The sequence below is a fragment of the Physella acuta genome, unplaced genomic scaffold (genome assembly GCF_028476545.2).
Source record: "Physella acuta isolate Inbredline_101_S28 unplaced genomic scaffold, ASM2847654v3 ptg000592l, whole genome shotgun sequence".
Taxonomy (NCBI): Eukaryota; Metazoa; Mollusca; class Gastropoda; family Physidae; genus Physella; species Physella acuta.
The window spans coordinates 1,727,501-1,752,528 of NW_026732111.1; the positions used below are offsets into that span (position 1 = coordinate 1,727,501).

At 33.7% G+C, this 25,028-nt stretch overlaps 2 protein-coding genes across 2 annotated transcripts in view; one reads left to right on the forward strand and one right to left on the reverse strand.

Annotated features, from left to right (window-relative positions):
• LOC131947380 (early endosome antigen 1) overlaps nt 1-25,028 on the reverse strand; it is a 222,188-nt gene that overhangs the window by 129,757 nt on the left and 67,403 nt on the right. The window lies entirely within an intron of this gene.
• On the forward strand, nt 14,110-15,518 carry LOC131947395 (putative leucine-rich repeat-containing protein DDB_G0290503). Its single transcript, XM_059308610.1, has 3 exons — nt 14,110-14,255; nt 14,652-14,777; nt 14,918-15,518. Exons 1-3 carry the CDS (start codon nt 14,117-14,119, stop codon nt 15,442-15,444), a joined length of 792 nt encoding a protein of 263 aa, XP_059164593.1. The 5' UTR covers nt 14,110-14,116; the 3' UTR covers nt 15,445-15,518.

Consider the following 25,028-nt stretch of genomic DNA (forward strand, 5'->3'; position numbering starts at 1 on the left):
GTTTTCCGGGGCCTTGCCACAAGGGCACATTTCGCTACACCCAACCTTCAGTTTTCTGTGCATGTGTTAATTTAGTCTGTTGTGGCCTGTTCTAAGTCGAAAGATTATGTATTGTTGTTTTCGTGTTACATTATAATAGCCGTCGTCTTTAATGTAGGGAGGGTGTGTGACAGACCACATTTGCGTTTGTTTGTTTTTTATTATACTTTTTATTTCTTTTGGGTGTAGCGAAATTTCCGGTTGTGGTTTCTTTCCCCCAATGTTTGCCAGCTGGTCTGCGATCTCGTTACTCTGGATCTGGCAGTGGCCCGGGATCCACTGCAGCACAATTCTGCTGCAGGTATTTTTTAGCCTCTCTAGTGCTGTCATAAGTGTTTGAATATAGGACTCTGGATTTTTGGCATCTGTAAGAAATACAATCTGACTATTCGGTGATTCAGGGTGTTCTGACAGGAGGTTTGCTGCATGTTCTAAAGCTTCTTTTTCTGCCCTAAAATTGTCGGATAGGCTGTCTGTGGCTATTGCCTTTTCCAGGCTTTCTCCGCTTGGCCATTCAATAAGGATGCCAGCCCCGCCATTTTTTGTGGCATCTTCAGCTGAGCCATCTGTGAAAACTCTAATCCAGGTATTGCTGGGGTACTGATCCTTAATGTGTTTATTTGTTATTTTCTTAAGTTCTTCTAGATCATAGTCAGATTTTTTTCCTATGGTGTCTATTGAGTCAATAATGGTTAAGTGACAGTGGGAGATCCAAGGCGGGGAGAGGTTTTGAGTTTTTATTGCTTCAGGAATGATATTTTCGATTTCATATTTCTTTTTCAGATTCTTTGCTTCTTTGATGAAACTTGTTGTTTGTAGTCTGGTTGATGGACTGGGTTTCTGGAGTTTTTGTTTTAGGTTATGGTTTTCCAGTGCCTCTAGCTTTGTGTATTGAGTGAGGATTTTTTATTCTCTTCTTTCTTCTATTGAGCTAAGAGCGGCTATTTCCTCCATAGCTTTTATGGGTGTTGTTTTCATGGCTCCTGTCATTATTCTCAAACCAATGTTCTGAACTTTGTCAATTTTGCTAATATTTGTTTTTGCTGCTGAGCCCCAAGCCGAAGCACCATATTCTAACGTAGGTCTCACATAGCTGGTGTAGGTTTTTTTCAGGATGTGGTGATTTGCTCCCCAGTCTGTTCCTGCCAGTTTCCTCATTAGATTAAGTCTTTTGATCCCATTACTTTGTGTGTTTTCTATTTGTTTTCTCCAGGTAAGTCGAGTGTCAAAAGTGACTCCTAGGTATTTGGGGTGGTCATTTTTTTCTAGCTCTTGGTTTTCTAGGGTAAGTTTCATTTTTTGATGTTTAGTTGATAAGGTGAAGATTGAGTAAGTTGTTTTCTTGGTATTGATGGATAAGCCCCAGTTTTCGGTCCATTTGCCGAGCTTGTCAAGTGTTTCTTGAAGACGAAATTTTGAGGTACCAATATATTCCTCTGTGCTGATTTGTGAAAGGTCGTCTGCAAACATGCTTCTTTTTACTCTCCTTGGGATGTTTTCATTTAAGTCATTTATATAAATGAGGAAGAGAGTAGGAGACAAGACTCCTCCTTGAGGGACTCCATTTTTTATAGTTACTGTGTGACTTCTTTTTCCTTGCATGGAGACTGATGCTTTTCGGTTGCTTAGGTAACCTTTTATCCAGTTTAGCATGTTATGAGATACTTGATGGTTTATTAGCTTTAGAATTAAGCCTTGCTCCCAAACCTTGTCAAAGGCTTTTTCAAAGTCGACCCACACTATTGAGGTTGGTTTTTTTTCTTGAAAGCCATCTTCTATTTCCTGAGAAATGAAGGTGATTTGGTCTTCAGTAGATCTGCACTTCCTGAAGCCTGCCTGTTCGTCTGCTAGTAGATTGTTCGATTCTAGAAACCAGGTCAGTCTGTTGTTTACTACTCTTTCCATCAGTTTACAAACGCAGCTTGTTAAACTTATTGGGCGATAGCTATCGACTTTGTTCCTGGGTTTTCCTATTTTTAGAACAGGTATCATGATTGCTTTTTTCCAAATATTTGGGATTTTCCCAGATTTCCAGCTTGCATTAAATATTTGGAGCAGTTTTTTCTTAGCATTGGGGTGCATGAGCATATCAATTGAGAATTTGTCAGGGCCTGTAGCTTGCTTAAGTTTGAGGAGCTTCATTGCATCTCCGAGCTCCTTTTTGCTAATTCGAGCCACCATTCCAGTGGAGGAGGGGGGAGAGACTTTCTGTAGTTTTTCTTTAACTTCAGTTTGATTTTTAACCTCTTCTACTCTTTGGTGGCTGATATTTATTTGTCCCACTTTGCTGAAGTGGGTTATAAATTCTTTTGCTGCATCCTTTTCTGTTTTGATCGTGTTTTCAATGTCGATGACTATGGGAGTAGCTCTGTTTTCTTCTTGGTTTAGCCTTTTTGCAATACTTCATAGTTTGTGACCATCTCTATCTACATTGAGGTGTTCTGTTTTTTCTTGCCAGCTTTTCCTCAATGCAGTTAGATACTTTTTTTTAAAAACTGCGTTTGCTGATTTTAATTTTATGTTATTTTCTACAGTGGGATTTTCTTCAACAGTGTTTCTAGCATCAATTGTCTCGTCATTGAGTATCTGGAGGTCTGGAGTCCAGTTTGGGATATAATTTTTCCTTGCTCCCCTTGGAATAGATTTTTTGGCTGCTAACAGAACTGCTTTTGAGAAGGCTGTGTATGGCTTGTTCACCTGTTTGGTTTTACAGTTGATTGGTCTTGTGTAGGAGTCTGTGAGGGAAGAGAAGAGCTCCCAATTAGCTTTTTTGTAGTTCCATCTAGGGCGGGGGTAGGCTTCAATTGGCCTGTTTGATGTTTCTATCTGGATCAGGATTGGTCGGTGGTCGCTAGTGGCTAGTTGATCTGCAACTTCTCTTTTGCATTTTTTAGATATGCCATAAGTAGCAAAAGCTAAAAAGTGGAACATAAGTTATGCTCTTTAAATATATAATAATACACTACTATTTGAATAAATATAAAGAAAAGCGAGGGGCACTATATTATCTATGGGATATCTTTACTAATAATTAGGAAGAGATCCACGCTTTTCTTACATATATTTTTTTTTAAAAATATGACAGAAAAAAATGTGTTCTTGAATTCTGAAGAAAAAAAAACAAACAAACAAACAAACTAGTTGTTGATATATAGGACAACATTTTTCGAATTGCTAACACATAAAATGAAGAAGATATTGCATATAATAAAACAACACCTTTAAACTATAACTTTGTGCTAGTACTAAATTGAATTAGCCAATAACCCAAAACATAATTCTTTATTAAATATAAGGCAAAAGCGTTCACAATCGGCACTCATCCGAGAACACGTGCCAATATGCAACTACTTAAAGAAGAAAATAATTGTTTAATTTTTTTGTAGTCACTTGCTTAACATAAGTTTTTTCTGAGTCGTGGCGGAGACGTGACATATTGACACATACACGCATACAAACGTTATCTGTACAATGTAAACTACATAGTCTATTTTGGGCAGTGAGTGTGGCATACGTTATGAAGGGCTGTTTTCTCTGTCGGTGTATTTCAATATTTGTCTTTACAAATCAATAAAATAGAATAAGTTGAACATAGACCAGCTAGTTTGGATTCGTATCAAATATGATTGGTAGGGCCTTACACTTTCAATATTTCGTCTAATTGTGTTTTGATGTTCTGCACTAATCAAGCAGTCTACAAGCAACAACACACTAAGGCGCAGTTCACTTTAAGTCATTTTTTTAAATGCAATATGTTACATTTTCTTGGTAAATAATTTCTTCGGCAAATTATCAAACACTATTTTGTATTATTCTGTTCAAAACTGTATAACATGTATGACTAAACTATATAAATTGTCCATGAATTTTTAACATACTGAATTATTGCAAAATCATTATTTAAAAAAAAAATAAAACAGAATTACTTAAATTTAGCCGCACAGGGTGTTTTTTAGATAGAGAACATCCACATGTAAGGGATCCTTTACGTATAACACATTTGATCGCGGCCGTTGGTTTTTCGTTTATTTCATTGTGTTTGACAGTAAAAGATCTATTATATCCCGCGTGTGTAAGTATATTAATTTCCCATGTTACTGTCTGTGAGTGAATTCTACACAGCTTTACAATTAGAGCAGTTAGTTGACCGTACAGCCAAACATTTTCTGCTCCACTTTTCAGTAACTTGATCTTCCCGGGCTTCTAATTAAGTTGTAGCAAGCTATATTTATGAATTTTTTTATTTCCCTTTAGTGTTCAATGCAATTTTCTGGTCTGTGGCTTCACTAAAACAAAACTTCCGGCCCACTAAAACCTACGTGATTTTCCCAACACTACTTACTCCACACTCACTCACACACACACACACACATACACACAGTTCATCTTTTTTTTCAAGACATTTTCTATACGAAAACTAAACCACGAACGCTGACATTTTACTTATCAAATATCTCTCATGACGGTTACGTAGATCTTTCACGTTAACCTTTACTTCTATTTGATACAGATCTCAATAAAAACAATAAAAACAAATACCTCAGCTTAAATTAAGTGAATTTTTTTTTTCCAGCCAAATGTGTAAAATTCTTGAAATAGCTCTGACCTGCCTTCTGTTGTGTAAGCCACACATTGGTCTAGTTAAGCTTTGCTGCAAATATAAATCACCTTTGTCTGGTTTATTTAAATATAGGTTGTAAAATATTGTTGAAGTAATCAGTTCTCACTTTATGAATTCATTTTCATTATAAAATTAATGTTATAACAAACACACACAAATTAAAAGACACAAAGCACAATGAGTTTATGACGTCACACTTTGACGTCATTATCCCCGTGTTCAGGTAAGAGAGCTCATTATTGCTCACACTACAGTCCTGAGTTTAATCTCTCTACCAGATGAGGCTCGATAACCAGAGAAAGCAACCTTCTAGAAGAGAAAATTCTTAAATGAAACAACTGCTGCTCAAGTTTAAAAACATCTCACTCATAGAAGATTAAAATTAACAATTTTTAAATGGTTTAGTTATGGATTGTCCCAACATATTAACTGTATCCTGTGGTAAGTGTTTTCTGGAAATTACATGCCATTTCTTGACACCACCATCTACATCTTCTATTAGGTTATACAGTTTTAGAACTCAACCCCTAATTGTCGAATTATAATTACGTTTGACTTGTAAATAGATATAAACAACACATAGACAGCAAGTCATCTATCACTAAGATCTAAATGACACATATAGTCTCTACTATCAGTTTACAGGTTAACAATTTTCTATGGTGAAAGTCTATTTTAAAGCAAGCCTTGATATACACGAATGTTTATTATTTATAGGATATTTTTAATGTATTTCTCAACCATCCACTGAAACATTATTTTGGCGACATCACCATCATAAAACACCAACTTTAGATTGTATGTCTGACATTTTGCTGGACTGCATGCTGTCTGTATCAAGATCCAACACAAATCCCAATCCGAAAAAGTTTAATAACATTTTGACGACTGTATGTGCCACGAGATATTATGTGTTAATAAAAGATAAAACTGAAAGTTACCGTAAAAACTAACTTGCCAAACTTGAGCAGTGGCTGATATGTCCCTTGCATTGTGACATCAGGGTGTAATTAAATAGCGGGATTTCCCGGTTAGCACTTAAACTTTCACGGATCAGCAAAAGTGGCCTATGAACTGTTGAGCGTGTTTAGATCAGTTTTACTGTTTTTGTTTAAACAGATTCCGGAAATTGTAAAGTAACTGTGAACAGAATTTTTTTATAAAATAAAATCTGTAGAATCCAGTAATGATAAATATAAACACATAAAACGAAAAGCTGCATAATTTATTTTTAATTAGTTAAATATGAGACGAATATTCATTGTTTAAATTAATATACGTTAAGTTTTACTCCGCTTGAGATAAAAAGCATTTAAAAGGACATATTAAGTACTACAGATAATTATATATTATTCTACCTGAATTAACTGTTTTGAAATATCAAACTAAATATAAAATATTGTTATCTAGGTCCAAATATTATTGTTTTTTTTAATTATTTATTTTATAGGTCTATAGCGATTTCGGAACTGTAATTTATTTAATTTATTTACATTCAATTCATAATTATGTCTTATAGGCATATATGTGTAATCTTCAAAAGTTTCCATTTAATTAGTTCAAGTTTAATTTAAACATGACCACAACATTGCTTTAATTTTACTATATAACAATATACTTTAGAAATAAGCTTGCATTCTAAAAAAAAATAATATATTTTGTATATGCATATTTATCCGTAGGTCTACTTAGTAAAGAGCTAATATTTATTACCAAAGGCTTAGCTAAGGGAGGGTGGATGAGGCGTAGAAGAAAATATTGAAGCTCAGTCAGACCTGCATTAGTGAACTATACACCTTCGGAATTAAGAAAACAAAATGCTACTTTATAGACTGATTTAACAGTTTGCTAAATCAATTGTGTGACACCAAAATAAAAACTGTTACCTGGATAGAGACTCGTAAACTAACTAACTAACTATATATATTATAATAGATTGACGACAGAAGCCTGTGGTTGTATATAACACGTTTAATTGGGTCTAACTACCTCATGATGGTAACACCAGAGAGGACGGGAGGAAGTACACAAGGGACATCACTCAAGATAACAATATTATAAATATAACTAATACAGAGAGTGAGTTCCCTTGACCTCACAATTAACTCAATCTATTACATCCCTTTACCCTTAGAACACAATAACACATCTCTCAATAGAACAATTGATAGTATCCTAAAATCACCAATTATATTGTAACATGAACATTATGGTAGATTACATCCTTACAAACAATGCACAATATGCCACAACATAATCAAAATACAAAACAATAATGTCAAAGTCCTTTTGACCTTTAGAATCATAGGTCTAACTTATTTGGGACTTTGATTGTCCTGCTTGACCTTCTCAGTGGCTTCTGATTTGGTGACTCAAGATTCTGACCATCTGGATTCTCTATCTCAGGAGGTCTAGGATTTAAATCATTAACTCCAGAATTTACATTTTCTGACTCCAGACAACTTGGTTCACTCATATCAACAGAACTTGGTTGTGGAACAAACTGAGTTGGTGTGAACTGATCAGATTTGGTGGGATTGACAGATTCACACTTATTATCTGCACAAGTTATTTTTAACTTTATAAGGCACAGGTCCTGTACATTGAACAATTTGACCTGGTATCCATTTTTCCCTTCTCCCATAGTTTCTTAGATACACATTCTCATTAACACCAAATTCTCTTTCAATGAATGTTTGTCATGATCTAATGGAACTATTTTTGAATTGGCATCTGAAAGTATTATGCTGTTATTCAGATCCTTGACTGACATAGATTTCTTTGATTGATCAATTTTCTCAGGTAATCTGATAGTGCTTTCCTGGTAACCAAAAATACTGTTTAAAGTAATATTCTGGACCATATCACTTTGCAACTGTGATCCAGTATTTGAAATGGGTGTATTAAATGGCAAAAATCTTTTTCTTCTTTTCTTTTGATGTTACCCTTTTAGTTTCTGTAAGTGCTAATGATGTTAGCAAGGTTGTTTGATGATCACATTCCTTCTTACTAATGTATTTTCTTTAAAACATTTGAAATTGCCATATCACCATAATCATTTATTAAGTTACAAATACTTTGTTTAGGCAATTCTGACTGATAATGGACTGCATCTTCTCCATCTTTTATATTATCTTCACAAAGGTTTTTATTTCTTATTTTATATGGCTTTAAGTCATCATTCACAGACTCTTCAGGCCAACCATTCTTACAGTACTCATATACTTTTATTAAGCACTCATCTTTTTGTGTTTCTCTCTTAATATCATTCACATTTATATTGGAGTTATCCATGATAGTGAAGAGAACAATTACATCTTCTGGTACATAGCTCAGGCTTTGGTTTTTTAAAGGTAATCTACTAAGACTATCTGCACTATTCTCAGATCCAGGTTTGTATTTCAATTCATAATTGTATGCAGTTAGTGTGATAGCCCATCTTTGAATTCTTGGTGAGGCATGCTCAGGTAGGGTTTTGTTTTCTCCAAATAAACCTAGCAATGGTTTATGATCTGTAAAGATGGTGAACTTCCTACCAAACAGAAACTTATGAAATTTCTTAACACCAAAAATGATGCCTAAGCCTTCCCTATCTAACTGAGAATAATTTTCCTCAGCCTGGTTCAAAGATCTACTGGCAAAAGCAATGGGTCTGTCACCCTTCTCATCCATGTGGGACAAGACTGCTCCTACACCATCTGGTGAAGCATCACATGTTAATATAAGTCTTTTCCCTGGGTCATAGTGAGTTAGTAAGGTGTCAGAAGACAAAGCCTCTTTTGCTGTATTAAAAGCAGCTTCTTGTTGTTTACCCCAGTGCCAAGTTGCATTTTTCTGTAGCAGCTTGTACAGTGGTGATAGTTTACCAGACAGATTCCCTATGAACTTTGCATAGTAATTTATCAAGCCCAAAAAAGCTCTTAGTTGTTGGGTATTTTCAGGTTTGGGTGCTTCTTTAATGGCTTTTGTTTTCTCAGGTTGAGGTCTGATACCTTGCTTGCTTAATATATAACCAAGAAAACTAATTTCTGTCAACATGAATTGACATTTATCTTTGTTTATCTTTAAACCTTTTTCACCAACAATTTTTAATACTTTATCAAGTGTTTTAAGATGTTCAGTGTCATTCTTACCAGTTATGTACACATTGTCAAAGTACACACAAACATTTGGAATGTCCTTAAAAATACTGTCCATGACAGCTTGGAAAATTCCAGGGCTAGATGATATGCCAAAACATAGTCTTTCATATTGGTAGAGTCCTTTATGTGTGTTTATTGTCGTATAGACTTTTGAATCTGGATGCAGTTCTAGTTGAGTGTAAGCATGACTAAAGTCTAATTCAGTGAATTTGTCTCCTCCTGCCAAATTCAAAGAAATTTCCTCAATGTTAGGTATAGGGTACCTATTTAGCTCTATTTGCTTATTCAGTGTAGTTTTATAATCTCCACAAATTCTTATAGAACCATCCTTCTTTAACACTGGCACAATGGGTGTCGCCCAATCGGAATAGTCTACCTTCTTTATAATGCCATTAGATTCCAATCTACTTAGCTCATTTTCAATTTTATTCCTCATTGCATAAGGTGGAACTCTAGCTTTGCAGTATCTTGGATTTGTATCTTTAATGCTTAACTTCACTGTTCTATCATTTAGTAATCCAGAGTTACCAAAAACACATTTATTTTCAGATATTACTTTATCTAGTGAAGTAAGACTAGATTCTTTTACATTCTTCAATGAACAAATACTCTCCCAATTTAACTTAAGATCACTTAACCAGTTCCTACCTAGTAATGGCGGTCCATTTCCTTCAACCACAAGAAGAGGAAGTTTAACACTTTGACCATTATAACTTACATGAACCATACACTCTCCTATTACCGGAACATTGTCACCAGTGTATGTTGTTAGACACTTGTGACACGGCTGTAGAGACACTGATCCTTCTGTGACAGCGTCAAAATCTTTCTTTGTTATGACTGTTAGAGATGCTCCAGTGTCAAGTTGGAAGCTGATGCTCTTACCGTTGATATAAACTTGTACATTGATGGGAGCATGACTTATTGATTTCACAGAGAACAGGCTGAAATCCGGCTGCAAATCAATTTGAGCATTTTCACAGGTAGAGTGGTTCATTGGTTGGGTTAGGTAGTCTTGGTGAGAGTTAACATAGTGCTGCCTTTGGTTGCGGTACTGTCTTGACTGGCTAGATTTAGCAACAGACGAAGACTTTGTAAAGCAGGCCTTGGCAATGTGACCTTGCTCACTGCACTTATAACAAGTTGCAGACTTGAACTTGCACCGATGAGATGCATGGGGACCTTTGCATCGATGACATTTTTGATAATTATTACTAGATTTAGATCTAGGACTTGAACGAGCAGGGTGTTTAGCATAAGTTGGAATGCTCTGATGGGGTGGATGTTTATTGACTAACCTGCTGTTTACTGCATGGATCTCTGAAGGTGCTAAAGATCTCGCCGCATCTGATGACTGCTGGAATGAAGTTGCAAGTTGTATTGCTTTTTCCAATTTTAGATCTGACTCGAGCAGCAACTTTCTTTGAATATCAGGGCTGTTTACACCTGTCACAAACTTTTCACATAATCTGTCAGACAGCGTATCGCCGAATTCACAGAATCTACTTAAATGACGTAAAGCAGCAACATATTCTGATATTGACTCGTTTGGTTGACGAGTCCTACTGTCAAATCTAGCTCGACATAGAAACTTTGATGGGGTAGGCGCATGGTGGTCTGTTAGCAATTTGCTCAGCTCGTTAAAGCTCTTGGTAGTTAGACTAGCTGGTGTGCATAAGTCTTTTAGTAGCCTAAATTGTTGAGGCCCTATGACTGTTAACAAAATAGCTCTCTTTTTGGCTTCTATCGTCACGTTGTTTGCTTCTAGGTAAAAGCTTAACCTCTCTAGGTAATCTTGAATGATTTCATCATTCGCATCAAATTCTTTTATTTGGCCATACAGCGCCATAATTCTAGAAATAATTAGCTAATAAGCTCTAGCAAACCTCTTTTTTGCGTAAGTAGGTGCTCTTTCTAGTAGATGTTTATCCTTCGTCGCCAGTTATAATAGATTGACGACAGAAGCCTGTGGTTGTATATAACACGTTTAATTGGGTCTAACTACCTCATGATGGTAACACCAGAGAGGACGGGAGGAAGTACACAAGGGACATCACTCAAGATAACAATATTATAAATATAACTAATACAGAGAGTGAGTTCCCTTGACCTCACAATTAACTCAATCTATTACATATATATATATATATATATATATATATATATATATATATATATATATATATATATATATATATATATATATATATATATATATAATAGGTTTTTTGAGAGAGAACATAATCGACCCGAGCGTCAAAATGGATCACTGTTTATTGCTAAATGTTCAGGTACAAGTAATTAAAACATCAAACATTCCTGACTTAATAAATGTTGCCGTAATGATATGTATGTTCTTAGGCCCAGAGATAAACTTCATGTTCGAAGTTTTTTTATTTCTTCTTAAATTTTAAACATTTAAAAATTCAATATATTATTACACACTATATACAATACGCTAATATTATTTTATTTTGTGTTTGGGTCCTTTAGATCTAGTCGGCTTGATAATGAAACTAAAACTTTCTATCGGGAAATCCCTATATTGTATATGTATGTACGGGTCATAGCGTTGTCCTGACGACGAACCTACACTCACTTAAATTTGGTGTTAAAGTGTTTAAAAGGTACTTTAGTTAGAAAATATTTTTGTAAGTATTTTTGTTAGGACTTATAACTATTTATTTCATCAAAATTTATAACAATTGATGTCGATGTAGGTAACTAACCCAACAACACTAAATATTTAGGTCACAAGCACATTACACACTGATGTGTAACTTAGTATTTTATATCTTTCATCTCATTGTGAAAACGATATAAACTTTTATGAAGGCGTAAATTTATAAATAGTTTCAAGAATCACGTATCAATTTGGAATTAACACTATGTATCTAGATCAGATAATTAGTAGGGCACGCAGAAAAGAATATGTAAACGCAAGCAAATAGGCATTAAAGAGTAAATAAAGAAAGTTCATAGGAATTATAGGCCAGACAAACCATATGGAGCTGACCGACACAGCCAAACAGGACACCTACTTTCAGTGTTTCTTTCAGACTATATTTCAGAGAGGGGGGGGGGGGAGAGTGCATGTGACGAAAATTTCCGGCGGGCGGACAGTGGTTTAATTTTAATTCTTTTTTTCTATATACATTTTACATCCCTCCCCCCACCCCGCCACTCCTCCCGACGAAATGCCTTATAGAAAAAGTCTACTGTATAGAAACTATATACATTTACCAATGTCAGCTCCTCCTCCACCTCCCCCCCCCCCCCGAAAAATTTAATCCACCCCCAACCCACCGACGAACATAGTAAGTTACCCCCCCCCCCCACCACGGTGAAAAAAGTCTAGAAGAAACACTTGTATCAAAACGTTACAATCTATCCAGATTTCCTGAACGTTATCGCACTATATCATCAGGTCAATGGACTAACAAGATGTATTTTGTCTTTATTCATGCAGATTGTTTCCTATTCACGATGACTTTTGATAAAGTAGAGGATTTTTAACCGTGATAAGCCTATTATAAAATAAACCGGGAGTGATCTCCCCCAAACTTTCTCAAATAATCTTATATAAAACAACAGGGGATGGGAACTCGGGGTATAGTTATGATTTTTAATCCATTTTAAATACTTAAACTATTTAAAATAAAATAGAATCTCATAGAAAAAAGAATTGAGCAAAAAGCGAACGCCGAATAAAGATGTGTATAATAGCGCGGAATATTATTAGTACTTAATAAATTCTCATGCGTTTTTTGACAGAAGGTAGAAAATTGGATCATTTACTTACATGTGAAATTTCATTTATCTATCTGAAATAATACTCAAGTTAAAGGCTTTTGAAAAATTCAAAGTAAAATAGTACCACTTCCGGTAATCGGAAATCGTTCAAAAGTTGTTAGGGATCTACGATTTTTATAAAATACTTATATATGAATTTTTATCAAACCTAGCTGTAACGGTACTCAAGTTATCGTGTTTAACACACAGACACACACACACAGACACACAGACACAGAAATGCGGACAAGAAAGCAAAATTATGTTTTTCCGTATCAGTGAGGTGTAAAACGTCGAGATTTACAAATCTCGATTTTTTTTTGCACGATTACAAGACTTTCTCAATACTTCGTATATACGAGAAAGTAAAAAAGAATATATTCTAGTCTAACAAATAAATCAAAATTGATTCGTGTATATTCGGTGCATAAATATCATAAATGTCCTGTTCAGGGAGAAATACAACGGGCGCTGGGTTGACAGTGTTGTCTTTTTCTCTAAACTGAAAGCAAAACCAAAATCACCAACTCAACTTCAAATTTAACCGGAACGAATAATGTTATTGCAAACGGATTTTTATCCAGAATCGGCATTTTAACCGGATCTAACCTTGATCTACACGTAGTTACTGCACATTGTTACTAAATATAGGCGTACTCATACCCCTTAACCTTGCACCTATGCTCAAAAGTTGACAAAAGTCGCATTAAAGTTTCTTTCATGCAACTCTTCGTAGAAATAGAATTTAAGATTAGAGAAATAAATACGGCGGTAATGTTAGTGGTTTTTTATTCAAGAACGATGACGTAATTATTTTTGTGGTTTTTTTCGGAAATGGCTTTTAAATGCTATGTTTACTCAAGACTCAATGACGTCATTTTTGTGTGTACTTTTCTGGCTTTAGAACTGTACTTATTTCGTTTTATTTTGAAAACTTCCTATGTGTTCCTTGTGACGTCACTGTCTTTCACTATGCATCTTTCATATTTCCTAGAGAGTTCGTGACAGACAGAATGACAGACAGACCTATAATAGGTATATACACGATAAGATAACACCAGATAATCTAAATATCTTACTTAAGTACCAAGAATAAACTTCCTATTACCTCTCTCACATATATCATCTGGCGTTTTAATATCTGTATATATGTAAACATTTCAAAATAAATCCTTAGTAAAATATTGTATTTAAAGTTTCTTTATAAAATTAACCAATCTCTACAGAGTATTGAACATCCACTAAGACAATAGAAAGATTAAACAGCAAGATCTGTATTTACTAAGATGCGATCTAGAATTCAGGTCAAACATGTTACAGAACACATGAAATATTTGGAGGAACAGATACGAGTTATCGAACCTGCTATTCAAGCTATGAAAAATGTAAAAACAAAATTCCTACTAAACACATATTAATATAAGAAAGATATTGTGTATTAATCCTTTTTAGACCTAGGACTGATATTACACACAATTATAATAATAGAGTGACACATGTGCTATAATTAGTATCAAAATTAATGTTTCGCCAGGCAGTAGAAAAAAGTAAGACTTGGATAGAAGATAAAAATGACAACCCGTCTATCACCTACATCGAGCTATACCAGGAACTTGAATCAGCGACTACTTCATTGTTGGATGTAGCCTCACAAATTCTAAGTAAATATTATAACAATCTTATGACATACAAGGTGTGCTTATATTTATGTTCTTGATGACCAATGACCAAATACGAGAAACCCGGCGTCCATTACTTGTGACCGATCTTGGTAAGCTGGCAAAAAAATTTAATTTATGATAAATTAAAAAAAAAATTCTTAAAATAATAAATAACAATAGCATTATTGTACCGTTTTTTCCTAATAAATATATTAAATTATTATTATAGCTTTAGAAATCGTGAAATAACAAAACATTATTTTAATAATATTTTAACACAATATATATATATATATATATATATATATATATATATATATATATATATATATATATATATATATATATATATATATATATATATATATATATATATTAATGCAATTGTTAAACAAGATGAAAATCAAGAACACTTAGAATTAGAAGAAGGAACTCCTTGTTTATCCCAGTCTAAACCACACACTACAGCAACAGAACAACGCGACCAAAGAATTTTAAAACAAAAAGTTCAAGAAGAATCTGGTATTAATATGTTTTAACTATCTTTATTAAAAGTCGTGTAAGATGTGTAATTCAGTTAATTTTTCTTAAAGAAATAATATTTTTAATTATTACATAAACATATATACTTCAGCGATTAACTTAACTTTACAATGCCTTAGAAGTATTGAGTCGACTTGAGCAGATAGAGACAACCATTTCTTCTCTACAAGACGTCAGTCGACTTGAGCAGATAGAGACAGACATGTCTTCTCTACAAGACGTCAGTCGACTTGAGCAGATAGAGACAGCCATATCTTCTCTACAAGACGCCAATGACAAGTTTACAGATGACATATCAGAAATAAAACAATGGAGAGACAACTTTGTAACAGAACAGAGTGATATGGGGGTAAACATTGAACAACTGACTAAAAAACAAAAGCAGAATTTTAAAAACCTCAGAAAACAAATGAATGAACAAGATAACAAAATAAAGGAGCTGAACAAAGAAATTGAAATTTTAAAAGAAAAAGAATCCAAGTCAAACAACACACTAGAGAAAATCTCTGTAGAAATGAAAGAACATAAAATCAAATTGGACAAAATAAGTAAAGAGTTGCAAGATCACACAAATAAAACAGACTGTATAGCATTAGAAATCAACCCTTTATCTACTGACGGTACTTATAAGTACCACTTTAATTAAGCGCCTGTACTATTTTTAATTTAAGACGAATTTTAAAAATTATTGATGTAATTGATAGTATGATCTCCCTTGAGTCACAGGTAGGTAGAGGGAACGATGTTTTTTGAAAATTTATGGTGTGGCGCCATTTTTAATCTCTACCTGTATCAGTAGTTCACAATTGTTCTGTACATATCTCACATGTGTTCCTGATTTCCCTTTGTTTTACCTTATTCTTCACGTTTTCAACACCGAATATTTTTTATTGGCATCTTCAATAGTCAGGCAAAAGCATTTAACTTCTAGTTATACAATTTTTATCAAATTGTCTTTGTAATAGATCGATGTTTACAAGTGGACTTATAAGTACCGTCAGGGCACACGGACATTTTTTTTAGGATTTCTTGGAAATTGCTGATTTTCGATGTGGAGTGACAAAAATATTATTTTGATAATTAATTATCGAAATGTACTTAAAAACATATATTTATGCATTCATAAGAAGGTTAGCATAGGGTTTTCCGCAGAAATATTGTAATTAATTGCAGATTTCTAGTAGTAAAAGAATAACAAGAATAGAAATGGCAGTTGCAGGCTCGTTTACTAGGTTTAGTATACGTTATTTGTATACCAAAATCTAGTTCTAGAAGTAAGATTTGTAAGTTATATTTGTTGCAAAAAACTGTCTTGCATACAATAGCTAGCGTATACGTAATGTACACATGTAGACTAGTAATAGTACATACATCTGCATGTAGTATAGATCGTTTTGTAATTTTGAATCAGTAAACACAAAACAGTAGGCCACTACGGCTATTCCAAACAAATTGAGCTCACTTCTATTTATGAACTTTACACTGTAGTGTAGACTTGTCATAACATTCTAGTATTAATAGTAGTAGTGTACTGAATGAACAGGCTTTCGTTTTCAAAATATTTGTTTATGCGGCTCATTGTAATGGCTATTGGAAGCCTTCAGCAAAAGAAGGTTCAGTCCGGCAACTGTTACCACACCAGAAAGTCGACAGACAAGATTGTCTCAGGAATGAGGGAGCATGACATGTCGGCACCTTTTGCTGTGTTTGAGGTCTAAGATGTGTTCCGATAGAAAATCCAGTACAAATCGTACTCAAAATATACTTTGGTGCTGGGTTTATGTGTGAAAATTACAAAAAATGATTGTTATAAAGATAGCCATGTTATTATTAAGTAAGTTGTATCGTTTTTTCCTGTTTTGTAAATTTTTTTGATTTTTGGAAAAAATGTCCTACATTCCTGACGGTACTTATAAGTACCAATACATGTTTGGGCCCTTAAAAATTTATGAAACAAAATTTCCTTCGACATATGCTTTAAATGTGCCAAAAGCAATATGATAACACATTGTTTAAGAAAAAATATCATTCGGAACCTAATTCCGTAAATAAAGGGTTAAAAAACATTCTGATCAGATAGTTTCTTTACAAGAAGATCATAAAATCATTGTCGATACAACAATGAAAGTTGAGAAAGTGCAATCAAAGGTAAACTTTTTTCTTACTCCAATTATAAGAACAACATTTTAAAATATTATTAAAAGTCAGTTGATTCGTTTTTCACCAGTAATACTTACGATTTTGAAACTAATGGCAAGGCACACTTTTAAGTATCTGCAATAGAAATAGTCTAATTTTAATAATTCAATCAGCACAATGTGATGTACAAACTTCTGCAACAAAGATTGATGTCTATTGACAAACTGATTCAAATCTTTAACCAGAACTTGAAAACAAGGGAACAAAGATTACACAAGGTATGTTATAAATGTTTTAAAAAGGTAATAATTTAATCATGCTCGAAAAAGCTGAAAAAATAGTTTTCTTATAACATATAAAAACACACTAATATTTAAATAAATATAAATAAAAGCGTAGGTCACTGCATCATCTATTCAGTATCTGTTACGAATATTTAGGAAATTTATTTCATTTTTTTCATTTAAACTTTTTTTTTGTTTAGCTTGAAAATATTGAAATTACCATTTCAAAGATGTTCAAAGATCGGTAAGTGTGTTTTGAAAACAAATAATTAAAGAAACTTTATTAAGACTTATAATGGTTAATTTTTTCTCGTGAAAAAGTAACACATACAACGTTTAGTTATGGATGGTAACTTATTGGTACTCACTTAACTACTTTTGCACAACTCTGTTCAATATCTGTCAAACCTACCCCCCCCCCCCCCCCCCCCGCTAGGCTCTCTCATTTTCTTACACGAAAGTATTTATTAATTAAAGTTCGTTAACCAGACAGACCATAACGTGATGTTCGTTAGCCAGACAGACCATCACGTGATGTTCGTTAGCCAGACAGACCATAGCGTGATGTTGGTTAGCCAGACAGACCATAACGTGATGTTCGTTAGCCAGACAGACCATAACGTGATGTTCGTTAGCCAGACAGACCATAACGTGATGTTCGTTAGCCAGACAGACCATAACGTGATGTTCGTTAGCCAGACAGACCATAACGTGATGTTCGTTAGCCAGACAGACCATAACGTGATATTCGTTAGCCAGACAGACCATAACATGATGTTCGTTAGCCAGACAGACCATTACGTGATGTTCGTTAGCCAGACAGACCATAACGTAATGTTCGTTAGCCAGACAGACCATAACGTGATATTCGTTAGCCAGACAGACCATAACATGATGTTCGTTAGCCAGACAGACCATTACGTGATGTTCGTTAGCCAGACAGACGATAACGTGATGTTCGTTAGCCAGACAGACGATAACGTGATATTTGTCGCATTCAGGAAAGTGTCCATTCGGGCAATCGGCCTTGGGACAAACCGCATTCGCGCAAGTGTATTTCATGAATTTGTCGTACACCCGGTTTTAACATAACGTATATACATGTGTTGTACGTTTTGTGACGTTTTAATTGACCTGCTAAACTGGTAAAGTCAATACGTGGGAAACGATAACCTAGCACCACACAAACTAAGGACCGTACTAAACTAGTTGTCTAGTGTTTCAATAAACATTATAGATTCTTATATACAGTTTATTTTTTTTTAAAATAATTGTTTGATTTGGGTTTTTCAATTTTACTTACATTATAAACTGCATACAAAACAGAAATAATGAGATGATAAAATAAACTAATGCAACGACAATTTACAAAATATTATGAATCAAATAGTCAGAACACTCGTGAAATTGAACATGTAAATCATACATATGTTTTCTAATCAACAGAGTCACAGATATGCTTGTTATATGGAGCTTGTTGATTTAACACCTGTTAGTGGTGGATTAATTATTTCAACATTTAATCAAGTACTTGAATATAACGGTCAACATTTTAATCAAACAACAGGGAAATTTATTTCACCACAGGATGGTTTATATCTTGTCTGTGTGACACTAAATGAGAGTGAAGATAAACAGATTATAGTTAATGTGATGGTTGAAAACGTGTGTTGTATGTCTATAGAAGTGAAATGTGCCGACACTAGCGCTGCTGGGTCAGTGGTTGTTGACATGAAGAAAGGTCAAGAACTTTACTTTGAAGTGGCTCACACAGATCATGACGCAGAGTTATCCGGCTACAGTAGTTTTACTATCGTTAGTTTATAGAAGTACAACATAAAACATGTTGGATGGTAAATTCTCAAAAATAAAATATGTAACCAACATGTTAAATACACACAATCAACGTACTATGTGTGTAGACTACATGTATACACACACTTAAATGGTTTATATGTTATTTGTTTAGTTAACATTATACACTTCCAAATAATTTAATGTGATCACCAATTAATGTTCTACTTGATTTAAATAAACATATAACTGTATTTTTATGTACATTTTTACTTCTCTGTATTAGAGCTTTATGTGTAATGTATACTTTATGTACGTTTAATGTGATAAAAATAAAAATACAATGTTTGTATGTGTTAAATCTGAAACTGATATATAAGAAGTTGTTTTTCGAGATTAAACACGGCTACACTCGAGTATGTTTTTATATATTACATCTTTTTTAATTTCTAGTATACGAAGTATAGAGTAAATATTGAAATCGTGCAAAAAAAAAACAAATCGAGATTTTTCCAAATCACGACGTTTTACTTCACACTGAGTCGGAAAAACATACTTTTGCAATCTTGTCCGTATGTCTCTGTGTGTGTGCGTATGTGTGTGTGTGTGTGTGTCTTTAAACACGATAACTTAAGCACCGTTACAGCTAGGTTGATGAAATTTCATATATAAGTATTATATTAAATTTGTAGATCCGTATCAAACTTTTCAGTAAACGAAATAGATAAACGAAATCTCACATGTAAGTAAAAGATAAAGTTCACTGCCTTCTGTCAAATTTTAAGTAATTTCTGTTGAGTAAAAGTAGTAATTTAAGCTATTTCCGATTTCTTAAAAATCGATCACCCAGTCGATCCACAGTTTGGGAACCAGTGTTATAAGGATTAAGTGAAAACAACTTTTATTTTTATAACCGATAACATAAAATGTATTTAAAAGTGTTTAACATGAATTTAATCAACACAACTTTGACATAATACTTACACTTTTATTTTATATTTGATGACACACGAAAAAGTAACATGTGTACAAAACAAACTCAATGAGTAACACAATGAAACATTTTGGGACGGGGTGGCCAAAGAGGTAGAGCGCTAGGCTGCTAACCCGCAAGTCTCGAGTTCGAATTCTGTTTCCTGATCCTACCCAGCTCTGAAGTTAATGCGGCTAGGCAAAGTGCTGACTAAACACATCATATATATGTCGAAGTAAAAAACTGTCCTTTATTTGCTTTACTTCTTTTTAAACATTTAAAACATATTGTGATGGTTTACAGACACATTGGAAAAACTACAGGATTTACCAAAGCTAAACATCCTTACAGACATCTCTTACATAAGTTAATATTACGCTTTCGCTATGATCAGGCTTACACGCCCCAATCCGTCTGAATAAGTGAGGTACGTGTCATCTACATTCGTTAATTTATCATTTCCATGCAAATTTTCATCCGGGTAAGCATTTGGAACAAATAAACTGACACTTTTAATTACATATGAATAAGTCCCAGTTCCATGTTCTGAAAATCGCGGAAAAGTTGATACCAAACTACACATTTGATATGCTACTTATATATAAAATTTCATTAGCCTAGCTGTACCAATACTGAAGTTATAGTGTTTAAAGACATAGGCTTACAAATATACACACACAGAGACATGCGGACAAAATTGCAAATGTATGGGTTTTTTTCTAACTCAAGGAGGTGTAAAATGTCGAGATTTGTAAAAATTTCAAATCTCGATTTTTTTTTTGCATGATTACTACACTACCTCATAATTTGTATACGAGAAAGTAAAGTGTAAAGAAAATCTCAGAAGAAACTTTTGAAGATATTTAGACATTGAAATGTATTTTAATGGTTATGTCCCTTGTCCCAGTCATTACACTTTAAAGGTTTAATGTTGTTTTAGTGTTTACAAAATAATAACAAAAGAACGTCTTAACAACATTCCTGTAAAGATTTAAAACTTCAGTCCTATTGGTACAGTCCCTGACACTTAATATTTTATATTGTTTAAGTAAATAGAACTTTGGGCTGGTTAGGTGTTTATTGTATTGATATAAAAACAAATAATAACACGTGGAATTATATAAAGAAATAGAAAATATTTTTGCAAGATTAATTTTTTTAGCAGGGTATTTAACATGGTGGATACAAGTTTCATTGTTTGAAAAGTTAACCATGCACCATGTTTTGTGTTGTACTTCTATAAACTAACGATAGTAAAACTACTGCGGTGAGATAACTTTGCGGCTTGTTCTGCTTGAGACACTTCAAAGTAAAGTTGTTGACATTTCTTCATGTCAACAACCACTGACCCAGCAGCGCTAGTGTCGGCACATTTCACTTCTTTAGACAAACACCACATCCCTCCAGCCCACACACCAACTCTAATCTGTTTGTATTCCTATTCATGTAGAGTAACACAGACAAGATATAAACCATCATGTGGTGATACAAATGTTCCTGTTGTTTGATTAAAATGTTGACCGTTGTATTCTCTAATTTCACCAAATGTTTTCATTCTTGAATTCGATGTGATCATTGAGTTGTCTTTCAGATGGATATAACAACCATATCTGTGACATGCTGCACGTTTCTCTGTCAAGTAGGAAAAAAACATATATGTTTTGTTAAACGTTTCTTTACATTGTTACACATGCGTTAATTATTTGTTCATCGTTTTTTACTTTCTCGTATATACGAATTATAGAGAAAGTATTGTAATCGTGCAAAAAATAACATGAAATTTTGACAGCTTTCACCGTTTTACTCCTCAGTCCTTCGTCACATCCGGAGTATAGATGACTTATTTTAATCAGGCAAAAATCATAAATACAAATATATAAACGTTTTCGCGTTTTACGCGTTATCGAGTCGTAAAAACTGGACTTTGCAATTCTGTCTGTATGTCTGTGTGTCTGTGTGTCTGTCTGTGTGTAAACACGATAACTTGAGTACCGTTACAGCTAGGTTCAAGTCAGTAGATCGTCCCTGAGTCCACCCAACTCTGATGGGTACCTAACTCCAGTTAGGGAAAGTAAAGGCGGCTGGGCATAGTGCTGACCACACTATCTCTTCATATGCCGAGGTCACAGAAACAACTGAACTCTACTTCACTTGCCCCATAGACCGTCAGGTTTGAAAGGGAAACTTTTCACTTGGTGTGCAATTCATTTTTTTACGAGATTCTATTTTATTATAAAAAGTTTAAGTAATTAAAAATGGATAACAAATATTGTCAATGTCCTGAGTTGCCATCCCTCGTAATTTTATATTAAAATATTCGAGAAAGTTTAGGGGAGATCACTCCCGGTTTATTTAGGTTAGTATAACTGCTTGTAAATGTATTATATAATAGTTAGTATTGGGTAGTGTATACTGTTTACGTAGTATTTATTGGTTAGCGTTTCGTAGTGTGTAATGTTTTGATACTATCTATTATATTGAATATTTCATTTTATTTCCTTTATCATCATCATTCAACTAATCAGTTACTGTTTTTTTAGTACCCTCCTCACCAAAACTGTGAACGCGAAAACGAAACAAAACTCTGTCACAGTTTATGTTTTAAACAGGTGCATGTAAAGTATAAAAAACGCAGCGAAAAAGTAAAGGTCACTGAAAAGAAAAGCAGTAACAAAATTGAAACGAGATAAATGGTTAATTATTGGGTTGCTGTGAGTGCAACTGTTAAGTTAATGTCAATAAACTTGTATTATTTATAGATATAAGAAAGTAATATTAAGAGTGTAATGAATGAGCTAGTAAATGACTGAAATGTATGTGAAAAAAAATCAGATATTAATTGAACACTCTGTGCCCCCTCCCCCTACTCGACAACGTCTTAAGTAAAACTCGTCGGCTGATTTCCAAAAAAAATACACTTAATACAACAAATTCATTTCTTCGCTTTTTCCTACATTTGTTTTTATACATTTGTTGGTTTTTTTTTGTTAAAATTTTGTTCTCTACAAAATACGTAACACAAACAACAACTGCGGAACCATTTTGGGTACTGGAATGGAAGAATGGCATTTAATGAAAGTTGATGTAGGAAATGGCATTGAAACACGGTGAATTTGAGACACGAACAATGTTACAAATTAAATTATTATCTCGAGTTACAACTGTATTAATGTAGTACCTCGATTAGTTTTTGTTGCTCACATATAACCCAATATTAAGTAGACACATGTCATGTTAACTTTACGAAGACAGTAAATATAAATTATGAAGTGACAAGGTTTGTAAGTTGTGACCTAAACAGTAAAACTATCTTTCTTAGCCATATATACAGTAAAGTGAGGTTTTAAAGTTACATCAGTAGGCGTTTTATAAAGTGGCACCACTAAATTGTTTGCTGATAATTGGGTAGAAATCACTGATAGCTAAGGTATTGAAAAGTACACCCTCTAAGTGTGGCACCAAAAAAAGGATTGACTGCTAAAAAGTGCCACCCACCTTTTCAACTAGAGCTCGGGGGGGGGGGGTGATTTTTTTCCCCACTAAAGTCAATAAATATAAATTAAATGGGAGGGGGTACAAAGTTGATAGTTCGCCCCGGGGCCGACTTGGGTCGCTACGCCTCTGATAACATATTACTGCAGATGCAATAGTCACAGTGAAGTATTTCAACTGCGAAACACTAATGTTACGTAAACGACTGTTTTAACTTTCAGCTTAAGCTTGCATTTTACAGCATCCACATTTGATAAATTACGCTTCGATTTCGCATTTTACCGCATCGAGATATCACCTATCGTGCTTTAATTTCGCATTTTACCACCTCGATATACAACCTATCATGTTTCCATATCACATCTGAACTTCACCCACGTTAGTCGATGTGTAAATAATTAAAACAACGTGTATGAGATCTGCAATTTTTTACTTACCTTTAGATCGAAAGTTGTTTTGATGCAAAAGATTTCTTGTTGTGGCTGATCTACACGTAGTTAAAGCATCAATACAAGAGAGATAACTCTAATAATGACAACGCGATCGGGAAAACCCGCTATTATTCAACAGAGGAAGTTCGACTACTGTACACAATTCCAGTTCTTAGATTCCCCACAACAAGTCTAGGCCTACTTAAGGTACTGTTAATCTTTAATCTATTTCATATATTTTTAAAACATCATTTCCTTTTAATATAACCAAACAACCTAAAAATAATGAATTTTAAACAAAATCAAAAGCTCTTATGTCTTATACTAAAATACTAAATACTTCTTCAATTCTTACTCAGTTATTATAATTATATTGTCTTAATTATAAAGCTTAATAATATATAATTTCTTTAAAATATACTTATTAATAGAAAAAGTATGTAGGTCGTTTTATAAAAATCCGTATTTTATCACTGTATATTTAGGCAATTCACAGACAAATTGTAAAATAGTTCATCACGACGCTGGATAGATAATGAAAGTGAAAAACGGAAATACCCAAGTGTATAATTTTAGCAAGCAGGAAATAACATGTGAAACCAAGGAAAACTATCGCATTTTTCTGATATGTATTACATAAATAACTACATTTGATAACATATCTAAAAAAGAAATATAACAATATTTAAAGTAGTTTTCATTTAATTGTGGATTGCTAGTTATAGTTTAATAATTTAGGAGAAAAACTTAGTCTTGGTAGATTTATAACTCATTTATTAGATTTAATTTCTTTGTTATAATTAACTTTTTCTTTACTGAATTAATTTCTGGATGAAATATTTTTTTTTTAAACAATGAATTATCATATTACCTTTGGTACACTAAAATTATACTTGACTCAGGGAAGATAAATATAAATGATTATAAAGATTCACCTTAAATTAAAATAATTTAAGAGCTAGGCTTATATATGGTACCGTCAGAAGATAAAGGGTGGCACTTGAAATATTTTGGGGGCGGGGGGGGGGAGGTGGGCGATCTAAAATTTACATGGGGGGGGGGGGAGGACACTGTTAAAAGTACATATTTTCGATATTTCATTAGGGGGGGGGGGGCG